General features: G+C 42.0%; 1 protein-coding gene across 1 annotated transcript in view; it reads right to left on the minus strand.

The window, feature by feature from the left end:
* LOC105474726 (staphylococcal nuclease and tudor domain containing 1) overlaps positions 1 to 15,512 on the minus strand; it is a 439,238-nt gene that overhangs the window by 152,261 nt on the left and 271,465 nt on the right. Inside the window, exon 15 of the mRNA XM_011729557.3 lies at positions 8,826 to 8,967. Within this exon, the coding sequence (XP_011727859.1) occupies positions 8,826 to 8,967 (142 nt within the window). The remainder of the gene's footprint in view (positions 1 to 8,825; positions 8,968 to 15,512) is intronic.

A 15,512-nucleotide genomic window follows, 5' to 3' on the forward strand; every position in this document is an offset into this window, starting at 1 on the left:
CTGCCCATTTCTAGTAATGGGACCCGACAGAAAGTAGGCAGTGAAGACAGAATCAAACTGGGAAGTCCCAAGAGAAAGAATACCCCACTTTACAAATATCCATTAAGTTGCAATTCAATTAAAGCATCTGAAAGGAATTCATAAGTATCAGCAGACCCTGTAATTGCTTAATTAAGGATAGAAGCCTAGCAAACACAACCACAATAACAGCCTGATTCATTAGCACCTCTGTGATAGCAGAATGGGATTTCTCACTTAAACACACATTGGTTTTAATTGTGTAATTTAGTTAGGCACTGGTAATCAATGGGGACCCACAATTCCTGGGACCAGGAGGTGAGGAGGCTATTCCTGTTCACCTTCCCTTCCCTCCTCTCATTAGAAGTTTTTGGTCTATTGAAACAGGCAGTTGATATTCCAGTGAGGATTGGCTGGAGAAGAGATCTTAAAGGAAAAGAAGGAAAATAAGGAAATGAGGAACTTCATTCAAAGGCATTCAGGGTGAAAGGACACACAGGCAAAGCTTTAGTTCACCATGTACAAGCCCACTACCATTTATCAAATCCTAGACACTTAGAACCTTTCTCAGTGCCTCCCTTGTCATAATCCAGCTCCAGAAAGGGAGAAGGAGAGGCGGAGGCAGAGGGAGAGGGAGAGGAGAAGGGAGAAGGGTTGGGAGAGGGAGAGGAAGGGGGAGGGAAAGAAAAATGCTAAAAGGCAGGAAAACGGAAGTCTCATTTTCTTGTCTTATCTCATACGAATAGGTAACTGGTTAATTGTAAGTCACCTGCTGTGAACCACATGGGAACTCCCTGTCAAGTGGCTGCTGCCTTCTAGATGGTTTGTACTATGAGTTCCATGCAAGGTGACTGGCATCCATTTCCTGCCTGCCTCACCCTGTAATTCCTCAAACTTATGGCGGTACCACCTTTAACACTAAGGAAATGCAAACATGGCATGGTGGACTCACTCAGTGAGTTGGCAGAAGACTCCAAATATCTGATATAAGGCTCCTTAGATCACTTTGCACTGAAATCTCAAATTATTATTCTCTTCCAATTCAGGAGAAAAGTATTTGGTTTGCAGGCACCATGCCTTGATACCTACTACGCTTATCCAACAGGGCTACTTCCTGAACTGTGCCTGCAGCATGACCCTGATACTTAAGATCTAATAAGGGAATTACAATAAGGACACTCAATATAAAGGTCATAGTAATAAGACAAACACTCCACACCCACTGGGGCTTTTAAGTAAAAACGTGAGGTCATGTGTCATGGTTCATGCTTACAATCCTAGCACTTTGGGAAACTAAGGCAAGAGGACTGCTTGAGGCCAGGAGCCTGAGACCAGCCTGGGCAACATAGTTGAGACCCTGTCTCTACAAAAAACAAACAATATTAGCCAGGTGTGGTGGCATGCACCTGTTGTCTCAGATACTCAGGATCTGAGGGAGGATTACTTGAGCCCAGGAGTTCAGGATTACAGTGAGCTATGATGGGGCCACTGCACTGTAGCCTGGGCAACAGAGTAAGATCCTGTCTCCAAAAAAAGGAAAAAAAGAAAAAGAAAGCAAAAAATAAAAGCATGAATTGAGAGCCAAATAGTTTCCAAATATGTGACTCAATCTCCCTCTAGGCAAAATACTAAAGTAAAATGGGACACACACGACTAGTGAAAATAAAAACTGCGTGAACCACTTTTGCTCTCATGGAAGGAAACGTGTGGGGCTCACTAAAGGCCAGATGAGGAAAAAGGATGCTTTTTAACAAATGGAGGCTGCCCAGGGATCCTGGCTTCCTTGCTAACTATGGACAAGAACTGACTGTGACTGCCTCCGAGACTGAAATCAGCACGCTAAGGAGGTGGCCACAGCAGCAGGCAGAGAGACCTTGAACAGTCTCAGTTCTGATGCTGTAAGGTCACCTGCTCACCGACCAAGCCTAAGGCAGGTGCTTAAAGGACTAGAGGGCAAGAGCGTTCAGGAGGCACTGACCTGTTGGCTACAGCTGACTTCTCTAGCCCCACCTGCTATCCCATCTGACCAAGCGATCATTCTACATACAGGGGTGCAGGAACCGTGACAGAACGGCCAGCTGGCTTGGGCCAAATGCCACTCCCTATCAAGCTGTGGGGCCGTCTGCCTGAAAAAAGGCCACATAAAAATGGAAAGTGTCCACCCCACCTTGAAGTACAGAGGGCTCTCCAAAAGGCTGGGATTAATGAGAGCAGCACATAAGGGACTGCACCCAACAATTATCTTGGCATTCCCCTTGAGAATCACAACCCAAACTCCCTCCTTACTGCAAAGACATTTCCAGCAGAATGCCACGCTTACATAATGAAGAGTGCATACGGCAGATATTTGCAAAGCTCTAGCAGGACAATCGCTGCCCAGGTGAATAATCCTACAACATGAATAGCATGCCTATACTCACTTTCAGCTTTGTAGGTAGCTTTAAAAGACCAAGGGATCTTTCTCTCTCCAAGCCTACTCCCTCAACCCACATTCTCCATGCATCTCATCCCTTCTGTTTCTTCTAGATCACTGCTCCATTCATTATCCCTGTGCAACCTTTCCTGATTCCCTCTCTTCAGAATTCAGACCAGTGCTTCTCAACATTTCAAATCTTATGTTCCCCAGGATAATCTCTCACTCCATCTTTTTTATAACTTCATTTGCCAATATTTTGTTGAGTTTTACATTCTAAAATTGATATTATGAAAACAATAGGTGTACTGAATAGCCTTTTCAGCTATCCATACCTTCTTGATTCTTGAATAAGAATTACAGTTCTAAAAGCACTCAAGATGCTGACCATGCTTGGAATGTTACCTTCACACTTTGGCTTTTACTTTCTGCACTACTTTTCCATTCTCTGTTAGATATTAGGGAAGTGCAATCTGTACTTAATAAGTCTGTTTCTAACTTCCCACTTTTACTTCCCAGTCACCTGTAATCTACCTTTAATTGACTCAACTCTGATGAAATTGTACTGAGAGAGGTTACCTGTGACTTACTAGTAGATAAACAGCATAAAAGCACTTTCCAGTTTTTATATACTTGATGTTTTATGTAAACTCTGACACTGCTGATGTCTGGGAATTCTTTACTCCCTTGGCTTCCAGAAGAATGCTGTCTCGACTGTCTCACTGCTCAGTCCATATATGAACACTTAGCCCACTCCACGCAGGTTGGTGTCTTCCAGGGTGCTTACACTTTGTAAACCTGTCCTCTAGGCACTGTAACAGTTTTAATTACTGCCTCTATGCTGATGTCTGCCTGACCTGAGTCTAAACATTCTCATGGATATTCCAAAACCAAACCAACAACCTGTTCCTAAAACCTATTCTTACTCTTATGTTGCCCTTAATTGTGGACATCTCAATCTATCTGATTGCTCAAACCTAGGACACTTTCACTTTCTCCCCTCCACTCAACACCACCCCCTACTCCTGACCAAAAAGAAGCCAGGCATTCCCAGAATCTCATCAAGTCTACCTCCTACTTTTCCAAATCTCTCCAATTTTCTCCCCAGATTTCAGACCTCTACAACTCTGCCTCTTAATTGCTCTCCCAGACTCTTGCCCCTTATTTATTCCAATATATCCACAAAAATGAACTTTCTTAACCCAAGTCTGAGCATGCTTCCCCCTTGCTTAATAGCCTCTCCAGTGACTCTGAAGGGCCACTGCGTAATCTAAAATAGAAGGACTAGCTCGTGTCTGAGTTGTCAGCCTGACTCCACGCTCTACCCTCCTCACTCTTTATACTTCACCAGTAACAACGGTTACATGGTTGCCCAGATCTACGCAGATGTTCATACCTCTACAACTCTGTACACGCTGCTATCTCTAGCTAGAATGTGCATCTCCTTCTACTCCCCCTCCCCAACACAGTAAACTCTTATATGTACTTCAAAACACAGCTCAAGATACCAGCACCTAGGGAGGTGTTCTCTGATGTCCACCTAAAGAAATAATCATTCCCTTCTCAGTGCTACTTCTAGACCTTGTCCATAATTCTATTCTCTCATCTAGTACCCAACTTTACATTTTGTTTACATGTCTGTATTCCCTTGGGTGTTTCCTGAGACCTAGGACTGTGAATTACCTGTGTATTCTTTGGGATGGGGTTTTAGGACAATGCAGAGTTCCTTGCTCCAAAGTCTCAGAGGGAAAAGCCTTCCTTCCAGCAAGCTTAGTCAGAAGTAGACTGGCACAGCTCCTTTTCTTGACTTATTTCCAGTAACGGATAGGTCACAATTTCTATGATAGAGCCATAGCTATGTGCACACATGCTGCACAACCATGCCACTCCAAATTGAGGGGCAAGGTAAACTCTAGTTATAAAAACACTAACTCTTTGCAAGGGGAAGGAGCATATTTGTTGATGATCTGCTTTATAATGGGCTTGTTTTAGATTCAACTCATTAAACTCCAACAATCATGAGGCAGGAAGTTATAACTGATGTGTAAACTGAGGCTTGAAGAGGTAAATAACGTCGCTAAAGTCACCTGCTTATACACAGTAGAGCCATGATGCAAACTGAGATCTGCTTTCTCAAGACTTTTCCCTGTCCTGTATTCTTGCCAGGTTTCTGAAGAAACCAAAAGATGCATAATATAACAGCATACACTATGGCAGGAGAAAAATGTAAAAGGCTTATATTTTTATCACGTATTTGCTTCTGTGTAATCTATCTTTCACAATGTAAGTTAACTCAGGCAATGCCTTTTGAATTGCTAAGCTTAAAATAATGCCAAATACACACAGAAACTGGCTGATACAGAGTCGAGTGATCAGACTGCTTGTGTCTAAGCAACGTAAAACTAGAAGAATTCTGCAGGAAAACTCCAGCCAAATGGTCTGTGCTCTGAGCGGGCTCCATTCAGGTAGTTTAGAGTTTAAAAGACAGAACTTCAATGTTCTCTTTCCCTTGTACATTTGTGGCCAAGTTTCCCAGGAAGAATAATATGGTTTCTCTTTTTTACCTCTGGGATAAAGCTCTACATTGCCAAAACGATGCTTTTTTTTTCTCAGCTGCAGAGCAGAGGATGAGTTGAAAATACACAGGCATACCTCAGAGATACTGCGGGTTCAGTTCCAGACCACTGCAATAAGTGAATATTGCTATAGAGCAAGTCACACAAATTTTTAGTTTTCCAGGGCATATAAAAGTGTGCACCCTATACTGTAGTTTAATAAAAGCACTTTATTGTTAAAAAATGCTAATGATCATCTGAGCCTTCAGTGAATCATAATCTTTTTGCTGTTGGAGGGTCTTGCTTCCATGTTCATGGCTGCTGACTGATCAGGGTGGTGCTTGCTGATGGAGGTGGTGGCTGTGGCAAAAAAACAACGAGGTTTGCTGCATCAACTGGCTCTTCCTTTCACAAAATATTTCTCTGTAGCATGGAATGCTGTTGGATAGCATTTCATTCACTTTAGAACTTCTTTCAAAATTAAAGTCCATTCTCTCAAACCCTGATGCTGCTTCATGAAGTTTACGTAATATTCTGAATCCTTTGTTGTCATTTCTACAATATTCACAGCGTCTTTGCCAGGACCAGATTCCATTTCATGAAATAACTTTCTTTGCTCATTTATAAGAAGCAGCTCCTCATCTGTTCAAATTCTTTTCATGAGATTTCAGTAACTCAGTTTTATCCCCAGGCTCTACTACTAATTCTAGTTCTTTTGCTATTTCTATCATATCTGCAGCTACTTCCTCCATTGAAGTCTTGAACTCTTTGAAGTCAACCATGAGGCTTAGAATAACTTCCTTCAAATTTCTGTTTATGTTGGTTGCTGTTTCAACCTCCTCCCATGAATCACGAATGTTCTCAATGGCATTTAAAGTGGTGAATCCATTCCAGAAAGTTTTCAATTTGCTTCCCAGATCCATCAGAAAAATCACTAATTATGGCAGCTTTAGGCTTACAAAACATATTTCTTAAATAGCAAGGTTTGAAAATCAAAATTACTCCTTGATACATAGGCTGCAGAATGAATGCTGTGTTAGCAGGCATGTACAATCTTTGTGTACAACTCTTTCAGAGCTCTTGGGTGACCAGCTAGCTGCAGCACTGTGAATGAGCAGTAATATTTTGAAAAAAAATCTTTTTTTTTTTCTGAGCAGTAGGTCTCAACAATGGGCTTAAAATATTCCATAAACCAGGCTGTCACCAGATGTGCTGTCATACAGGCTGCTTTGTTGTTCCTTTTACAGAGCACAGGCAGAGTAGATTCAGCATCATTCTTAGGGGCCTTAGGCTTTTTGGAATGGTCGATGAGCAACGGCTTTAACTTAAAAGTCACCAGCTGCATAAGGTCTTAACAACAGAGTCCACTTGTCTTTTGAAACTCGGAAGGCAGGCATTGACTTCTCTCTAGCTATCAAAATCCTGGATGGCACCTTCTTCCAGTAGAAGGCTGTTTCATCTACATTGAAAATCTGGTGTTTGGTGTAGCCACCTTCACCAGAGATCTTAGCTGGATCTCCTGGATAACTTGTTGCAGTTTCTACATCAGCACTTGCTGCTTCACCTCGTACTTTTATGTTATGAAGATGGCTTCTTTCCTTAAACCTCATGAACTAACCTCTAACAGCTTCACACTTTTCTTCTGCAGCTTCTTTACCTCTCAGTGTTCACAGAATTGAGGAGAGTCAAATCCAGAGGGCTTTCTCTGGATTAGACTTTGGCTTAAGGAAATATTGTGACTGGTTTGATCTTCTATCCAGAACACTAAAATGTTTCCGTATCAGCAATAAGACTGTTTCGATTTCTTTTCCATTTCTATTTTCTTTTCTATTTTGAGATAGGTTCTCATTATGTTGCCCAGGCTGATCTGTAACTCCTGGGCTCAGCCTACTGAGTAGTTGAGAGTACAAGCATGCACCACTGCACCCAACTTTGTCTGGTTTTCTTATCATTCAATGGGTGGAGCAGTCAGAACACATACAACATTTATCAATTAAGTTTACCATCTTATATGACTGTGGTTCATGATGACCCAAAACAGTTGAAATAGTACCATCAAAGATCACTGGTCACAGATCACCATAACAGATATAATAATAATAAAGTTTTATATAATAACGATAAAGTTTGAGATGTTGTGAAAATTACCAAATGTGACAAACACATGCTGCTGGAGAAATGGCACTGACATACTTGCTTAACACAGGGTTGCCGCAATCTATTTATTTATTTTTAATAGATATTAAATAATATCTATTAAATATCTATTTATATCTATTAAAATATTAATTTTAACTATTTAATATCTATTAAAAATGCAATATCTGAAGCGCAATAAAAAGAAGTGCAATAAACCCGGATATGACTGTGCCTCCAACTCTCCAGCAAAAGTTCACTACCAAGAAACATCATGGGAATAGAAACCTTAGTAAAAAGGCACAAATGACTTCATAAAAGGACTCCCTCACACACTGCCACACAGCCCTTCAGTTTACCATAACTCACATTAGCAAAATAAAAGCACAGTCCTCCAATAAGGTATGAGTTTTTTTGCATCCCTTCTTTTGCACAGCTGCCCTGAGCTTGGTGTCACACTTCAATGAGTCCCTTCAGAAGGCCTGCAGAATGGTGCAATGATCAAGTTTATAAGAGTATGCACAAGAGCCACAATGAGAAGTGACAGCCAAGCAGCAGCAGTGAGCTCCATAGTCATGTGTTCAGGGAGTGATTTATCTCACATAACTCAATCCATTTAGTGCGGGCCTGAGGGAGACCCTTATCCAGACAAGAAACTACCTGTGCCTTCTAAGAAAAGGAGGCCAAGGTGATCTGGCAGGAGACAGCAAGCATGACTCCTGTTTCTCTTTTCCCATAACAAATTCTATTCAATAATTCAACGTAAGAAGTGCTGAGACAACAGGACAGTAACAAAAAAGGAAAGGTGGGGACCATGTGCATCTGGGGACCATGGCAGGACATATCTTTTGCAAGTGAATGAATGTGTGTGTGTGCAGGGGTGGCTGGGCGGAGTTGGGGTGGTGGTGGAAGTAAAATGACAGCTTTCCCTCAAAGACTGCAGTCTCTGTGAAGTACCAACTGGAAATAAATAATGATTATTTGCCAGCAGCAAAGAAATGAAGCAGTTTGTTCCTTGAATGCATAAATGTAAATTGCTCAAAGAGCACAGTTTATACATAGCCTTCTGGCTTGTGAAATATTAAGCTACCAGAAAAGATAGGGTAAGACGCACATTAAGTCAGCAAAGAAAGGAGCATCACTTGCCTTAGCACGTCAACCTCAGCACAACAAGAAATACTATTGATGTGGGAAGAGTGTGTGAAAGCAACATCATGGCTGGGGTTTCGTAAAGGACTGGGATCTTAATGGCATTTGAAAAGAATGAAACGGAGACAAACGGCACTGCCTGGGGAGGTACAGGGGAAGAGTGTCTCGGCTCCACTGAGGCCTCCCCACAACTAACATGGCATGGGTGGTCTGTTTCAAGTGGGTAATGAATGCTAACTCTGAGAATTCCGTCGTTGGTATTTTCCTAAGTCTGGAATTTCCTTCGCTTTAGCTCTACAAGGGCTGCGTGCTTTCAAGTTGCTCTACTCCTACATCCTGCGCTTGGTAGAAACGAGGAGCAGAAAGAGGGTGCAGTGCTGGGTCTGCAGTGACAGGAGGATCCCATCTAGAAACTGTGTTTGCATATCCCAAACAGAGAGGAAAAGCATACTGGTGGGCTCTAGGGCCTACCCAGAACACAGTGGGAAAGGAGGGTATGTGGCCTCCAGGGATGACTTCTGAGCTCAGAGTAACATGTAACACATAAGACTTACCTGCAAGCAAGAAGGTGATAAGGCAAGTTTCCTTTGGCAAATAGAGTTTGAGACGAGAACCACTGAAGACGTATTCCACCACAGCTTCAGAACGACCTGCCCGCTGAAGAAAAGGCAGGAACTGCTTTGCTTTTTGGGTATCCTGATGGAGAAAAGAGGAAAAGAGTAACTGGAAAGTAATGAAACCCAACATTTCTTTCTTTCTAGTCTAGGACAAAAAGTTTGGCGGGAAGCTAAGCAAATAACCCTATTTATAGACATTTCTGAAACCAAGACATAGACATGATACTCATGAGGCCTCAGTAGAAGAAATATAGTTAATCGACAGTTTCCAGAACATTCTCATTGACTTAAATACTCAGTTAAAAGGGTGCTTCGAAAATGAGACGTTCACACCAGAGTTCTCTGGGGCAAGAAGAGCTCATCTTCCTTTAACATAAAATTGAGGGGCCAGGCGCAGTGGCTCACGCCTGTAATCCCAGCACTTTGGGAGGCCAAGGCAGGTGGATCACCTGAGGTCAGGGGTTTGAAACCATCTTGGCCAACGTGGCAAAAGCCCGTCTCTACTAAAAATAGAAAAAAATTAGCCAGGCATGGTGGCACATGCCTGTAATCCCAGCTACTTGGGAGGCTGAATCAGGAGAATTGCTTGAACCTGGGAAGTGGAGGTTGCAGTGAGCCAAAATCGCGCCATGTGCACTCCAGTCTGGGCAACAAGAGCGAAACTCCGTCTCGGAAAAAAAAAAAAAAAAAAAAAAAGAAAAAAGAGGTAAGAAGACCAGTACTAACCTTCTATTATTTAACCTTTAATATTCATCACCCCCCAAAAAAAAAAAAAAGTGACGCCTAGGCTATGTCACATAGTCCCTATAACCCTGTGCCAGGAAGCCAAAAGTAGTTTATCTTTAAATAGGTTATGTAAGATTCAGAGCTCACAGTTTCTTAACCTTGAGAAGAGGCCAGCCTTCTCCAGGCACTAGTATAGCAACTCCTGCTCTATGTTCATTTTGGGGATGAGATGATACCTGGGGCCTACTGTTCCTACCCAGGGAAATCTCGAACAGCAGGGTGTGGTCAATTCAGACAAACACCACTTCATGTCAGCATGAATCATTATAGAAATAACAAAAACACATAAAACGGAATAGCAGCTTAAAAACTTTTTTTCGTGCATCAACACAAAGTCTGTGCGTTCTATCCTCCAGAGAGCCAAATCATGGACATTTCGACTCTCAGAACTCTCAGCCACAGAGAAGCGAAGGGCCTTCAAATTCTTTCAGTCTCTCAAGCTAATTAAACAGATAATAGAGTAAGCAAGCATCAAAATATCACATCGCATATGCTGGGGAAACAGTCACTGGATTTTAGAGTTTTAGGTTTTCAGCCCAGCCAGCAGAACTGAAAACTCCCTCTGAGGACACCAAGTTCTGCAAACTTTCCTGACTTCTGTGACACAAGCAGTCTGCACCCAGCCAAGTTCTTCCTTTCTGACTCTTCTAGCAACAGAGCTATTTTATTTAAATTAATGCACATTAGATAATGAAAACATAACAAGCCATCAAGTATTTCAGAGCAGCCAAAGGGGCTCCTCTCATTCAGAAGCAGTGAGGTAGGCTGGGATGAAAACAATATTTATAGTAACTAAGATTCATGCTTCCCATCAAATAGATTCCTAGAGAAAAAGACAGCGATCCATTCTCAGTGTCTCTAACAGTACAGTGGTAAAAGGCAAGGTAACCATGAGCTTTAGTGGGTTGGAAACTTCCCCACTGAACACTTAAGCAACACATTCTCCTACACATATACAGCATGAAAAATGCTTGTCTGGCAGCTGGCTGAAGTCCAGAACAGTCAAGGAAGATAAATGCTCCATGAGAAAGAAAGCACTACTTGATTAAAATCCTTGTGCCATACTAGTCTAAATCTGGGACATTATTCATGAGCTGAACCAGTAAGTCAACAATAATTATCAAATTGATTATTGCAAATCATGAGGCAACCTAACATCTCGGAAGAGAAGGCCTTTTTCCTCAAGATCAGAGCAAACTATATTTTTCAGAAATAGACTGCTGCTCATCACTGTCCTTTGGATGTAGTTATCTGGAAAAAATGCTTATAGGAATAACAACGGCACACACACAGGCATGCCTTTCATGTTTGAACTAACGAGGAGGTTGCAGCACACTCTCTTCTTTTTTTGCTAAACTCTTACCTACTTTATAAAGAGAGAAATCTACTCAGACTGAGAATAATCAAGGAGCCTCAAAGGGACCTTAGTGCTACCCATGTCATAAAAATCAACACATGTTCCTGACTCCTCCCAAGTCTCAATGCACAACTCAATAGCTCTAGTCCAGAAATGACACATGGGAAGATAATCAAGAGGATGACATGTCATTGATTATGGCAAAGATCAGAAGTGAAAGCCAACTATGAAAATCAGGCTGGGCGCAGTGGCTCACGCCTGTAATCCCAGCACTTTGGGAGGCGGAGGCAGGCGGATCACAAGGTCAGGAGATCGAGACTATCCTGGCTAACATGGTGAAATCCCGCCTCTACTAAAAATACCCCAAAAAAAAAAAAAAAGAAAGAAAAAATAGCCAGGAGTGGTGGCCGACGCCTGTAGTCCCAGCTACTTGGGAGGCTGAGGCAGGAGAAAGGCATGAACCCGGGAGGCAGACTTGCAGTGAGCCAAGATCATGCCACTGCACTCCAGCCTGGGCAACAGAGCGAGACTCCGTCAAAAAAAAAAAAAAAAAATCATCCAAGCTGACAGAATATTAAGTTCTTATAAAGTCAATTAAATTGATTACAAGAACCCACAGATGTTGGTGCTTTCAAATCTCAGTCACAGCCACACAAAGGTGTGTGTCTTTCCTTGTCATCTTAAGCACTTTTTTGCTTGGCATGTTCCTTTTCAATACAAGCATTCTTGAAATCTTTAATATTTGTTTCAGTGGCTCAAATGAAAAACACTAGTTAGGAAGACTGGCAAGTTTCCTCAGGTGATACAGCTATAAATCCTCCCTGGTAATTTAGTTATGGAAATTATTTATTTTAGAAATTCTGATTATACCATTATAAAATTGACTGAATTCCGTTAAGTAATTTGCCTTCCAAAGAGAGAGTGCAAGTAGCAATGTGCTTCAGTCTCTTAGACACATTTCCAGAGTTAATAAGAGCCAGGGAGACAGAGATTTTCTCTCTAGAAAAGAGAAGAGAAGAGAAGAGAGAAGAGAAGAGAAGAGAAGAGAAGAGAAGAGAAGAGAAGAGAAGAGAAGAGAAGAGAAGAGAAGAGAAGAGAAGAGAAGAGAAAAAAGAAAAGAAAACCTGGCCGGGCACGATGGCTCACGGCTGTAATTCCAGCACTTTGGGAAGCGGAGGCAGGCGGATCATTTGAGATCAGGAGTTCGCGACCAGCCTGGCCAACATGGGAAACCCTAAAAATACAAAAATTAGTCAGGTGTAGCAGGGTGTGCCTGTAATCCCAGCTACTTGGGAGGCTGAGGCAGGAGAATCATTTGAACCTGGGACGCGGAGGTTGCAGTGAGCCCAATCATACCATTGCACTGGAGCCTGGGTGACAAGAGTGAAACTCCATCTCAAAACAAAAAACAAAAAACCACCCAAAACCATATACATAAATAAAGGTTAAAGACCTTAGATTTAAAGAGATAACTACAGGACTTGCTACACAGAATGCTCACTTCAAGGCAATATCAAATATTTCTGCTTATATATCTATATGCTAAGGCGTTCACTCTCAGTTTTCATTGCTATTGCTTACTTACATAAGGTCTGGGATTCTATTTGCCAGTTTTCTGCCACTACATTGGCTCATAGCTTTGCGAATTCAAGTAAATAAATTAGCTGTGGTTTTTTGTTATCTACACCAATATTCTCCTCCACTGGTGTAAATAATCAGGAAGCAACTGGATTTCTGACAAGAGAAGTCTTCTTTTGTTGTTGTACTGGTAGTTTTCACATTACCTGTGCTCTACAACAAACTATACATAAGTATTTTCCTGTACTCTTAGAAAAGCTAATTTAAGATTGCATTAGCTACATTTAACCTGCTATTGTGGATGGCATCTCTTTAAGGAATGTTTCTGCCTCCTCAATGCACCTTGAAATTGAGAAAGTAATGATGCAACAAATGTGCCTGGGGTGACTTCATTTCAAAGGATGTTAATATCTATATCTCAAACTTAGAGGAATAGGGTTCTGAACGACCCTCCAGAATGGCAGGATGATCCTTAGAGAGAAGCAGAGAAGCAAAGGTTATAAAAACACCTTATTTATAAATTCTCACTCTGCCCTGACTTCTGGCTGGTCAGGCCAAATCTCTTCGAAATGTGGGTACATCTATTTATGGCTATAAGACATCCCCTTCAGCAGTTAGATTGGAACTTATCTCCACAAAGTACCTTGCTGTGTATACAAACACATGTTTAAAATAATTTAGTATGATGAATTCCCAGGCTTGGGAGAATGGGAGATTCTGGTGGATAGGTGGGAGAGCAGAGGAAGCAGAATCCTTGTACAGCCGGCACAGGATAGAAGTGTCTGAAAGACCACCACCCCAGACAGCCAGGTCACCTGCTTCCTAGAGGAGCTGAACTACAGAAATCACAATTCTGTGAATTCTGGAACAGAGTTTAGGCTGTCGGTGTGCACTAGATGTATGCAAAGTGATTCCCATGATTTCTCCAACGGAAGTCCCCAAATAGTAGGCATGAAACTAGAAAGGGCTGGTGAGAGGTAAACATAACAGCACACCAAACAGCATGGGAAAATGGGAATAGACTAAACCTATTAGTTAACAATTAACCACTCAGGATTGTCATGTGCAAGGCTCAAATGGGAATTGTTAATAATGAAGATCACGAATTAGTTCTCATCATCACAATCACTCTTTGATTAACATCACAGGAAAATGAACTAAAAACAAATACATGCAGAACTTATTATGTTACTGGGGAAGTATATTCTACCAGCACTTGAGAAACAGCTAGAAAGAAGTCCATCAACCCTGACGGGCCTTCCTGGAGGTGCAAGCATATGCTCTACTGCCCATCCCAGGATGTTTCTTCCTATGAAGCTCTCTGTACTGCTTGGTCCCACCAGGGATGACCTGAGGGTAAAGGACTCCAGGGCACAATGCTGTTTGGGTCTAACCAATCTTAACTCTAAAGTAGCAAAATCCTTGTGAACAAGAGGACAGACACAGGAAAAAAAAAAAAAAGAGTGTGGAGATCAGAACGAATAGTTAAGGATAGTGAAGCAAATGTGCTCTCTCATTTTAAGATGTATGGTGATCATTCACTGCCATAGTTATCTATGTTTTTCAGGGTTGTGCAGACCAGGAGAATTACTTTTGTGGCTATGTGGAAGACAAATCACAACTACAACTCCTGTCAGCAAGGCAAAACCATCACCTATCGCTCCACACTCTTACTACTTTCCACATCTTGGGCCCTGTGGCCCCAAGTGCCATTTTAATTCACAGAATGAGTTTATGATTCGATGAAGAGCCAGTTGTATCAGTTGTACAGCGTGATCATCTCTTGAAATACACGGAACCCTGCGAGGAGAGGATTCTCTGTGAATGCCCTTGAGCTTCTGTGTCACCACAAAGCACTTGCAAATTGGAAACTGTTCTTCCCTGGCTGCTCATCAATACTTTGTGGTGAGATGTGTACTAGAGAGACCAGGGAGGGCGTAAACTTCAGTGAGCTGCAAGTTTAACAGGAATGAAGTGAACATAGAGGAGAACACTGACAAAAACAAACCCCCAAACAAAAAAATTACAACAGGAAAAAAAAGGTGCTAAAACTAGGCCATCAATTATCTTTCAATAATTGGGTAGCATGGCACATGCCTATAATCCTAGCGCTTTGAGAGGCAGAGGTGGGAGTATCACATGAGGCTAGGAGTTCAAGACCCCATCTCTACAAAAAATTTGAAAATTAGTCAAGCACGGTGGCACGGGCCTGTAGTCCCAGCTGCTTGGGAGGCTAAGGCAAGAGGACTGCTTCAGCCCAGGAGTTTGAGGCTGCAGTGAGCTATAATCATGCCACAACACTCTAGCCTGGGTGACAGATTGAGACCTTGTCTCTTAAAAAATTAAAAATCAGATTCTCACACTGTTTACTTGGTTGGTAAAGCACCTCACTCAGGCCTGCAGCATGTTGAACATAGGAGAAACCACAGCCCAGGCTCTGAGCTTGAGTTCTGGGAGCATGAATCAAGAGGACATTTGGACGTTTGTAGGAGCATTAAGCAGGAAGAAAGCCCTGAGCTTAGGATGTGTCATTCTAATTGGTGATGCCCTCAACAGAGTATTATAATTATTAAAAGAAATGTCCTGGCTAAGCAAATTTTCCATAGGAGGCAGGAATGGTATGCTTGCCCAAATGGAGAAGGAAGCCACAGGGCAAAGTAGTGCAAGGGTAGCACTCCAACGTGTGGAAGAAAACCATCACTCTCCAATCAGACTTGCAAGGAACTGAATCACCTACGAGTTTAAGGAGCCCTAAGAAAGTCAGACATCTACAAATATTTTTATTAGGTTGGTCCTACCCACCATTTATTTTTTCCTTTCCACAGTGTACAATTCTGAGAAATGAAACCAGAACTTGGCAAATACTCAGGAACAGAAGACACATCTCTATGTTTAGAATGAAA

The sequence above is a fragment of the Macaca nemestrina genome, chromosome 4 (assembly GCF_043159975.1).
Source record: "Macaca nemestrina isolate mMacNem1 chromosome 4, mMacNem.hap1, whole genome shotgun sequence".
Lineage (NCBI taxonomy): Eukaryota > Metazoa > Chordata > Mammalia > Primates > Cercopithecidae > Macaca > Macaca nemestrina.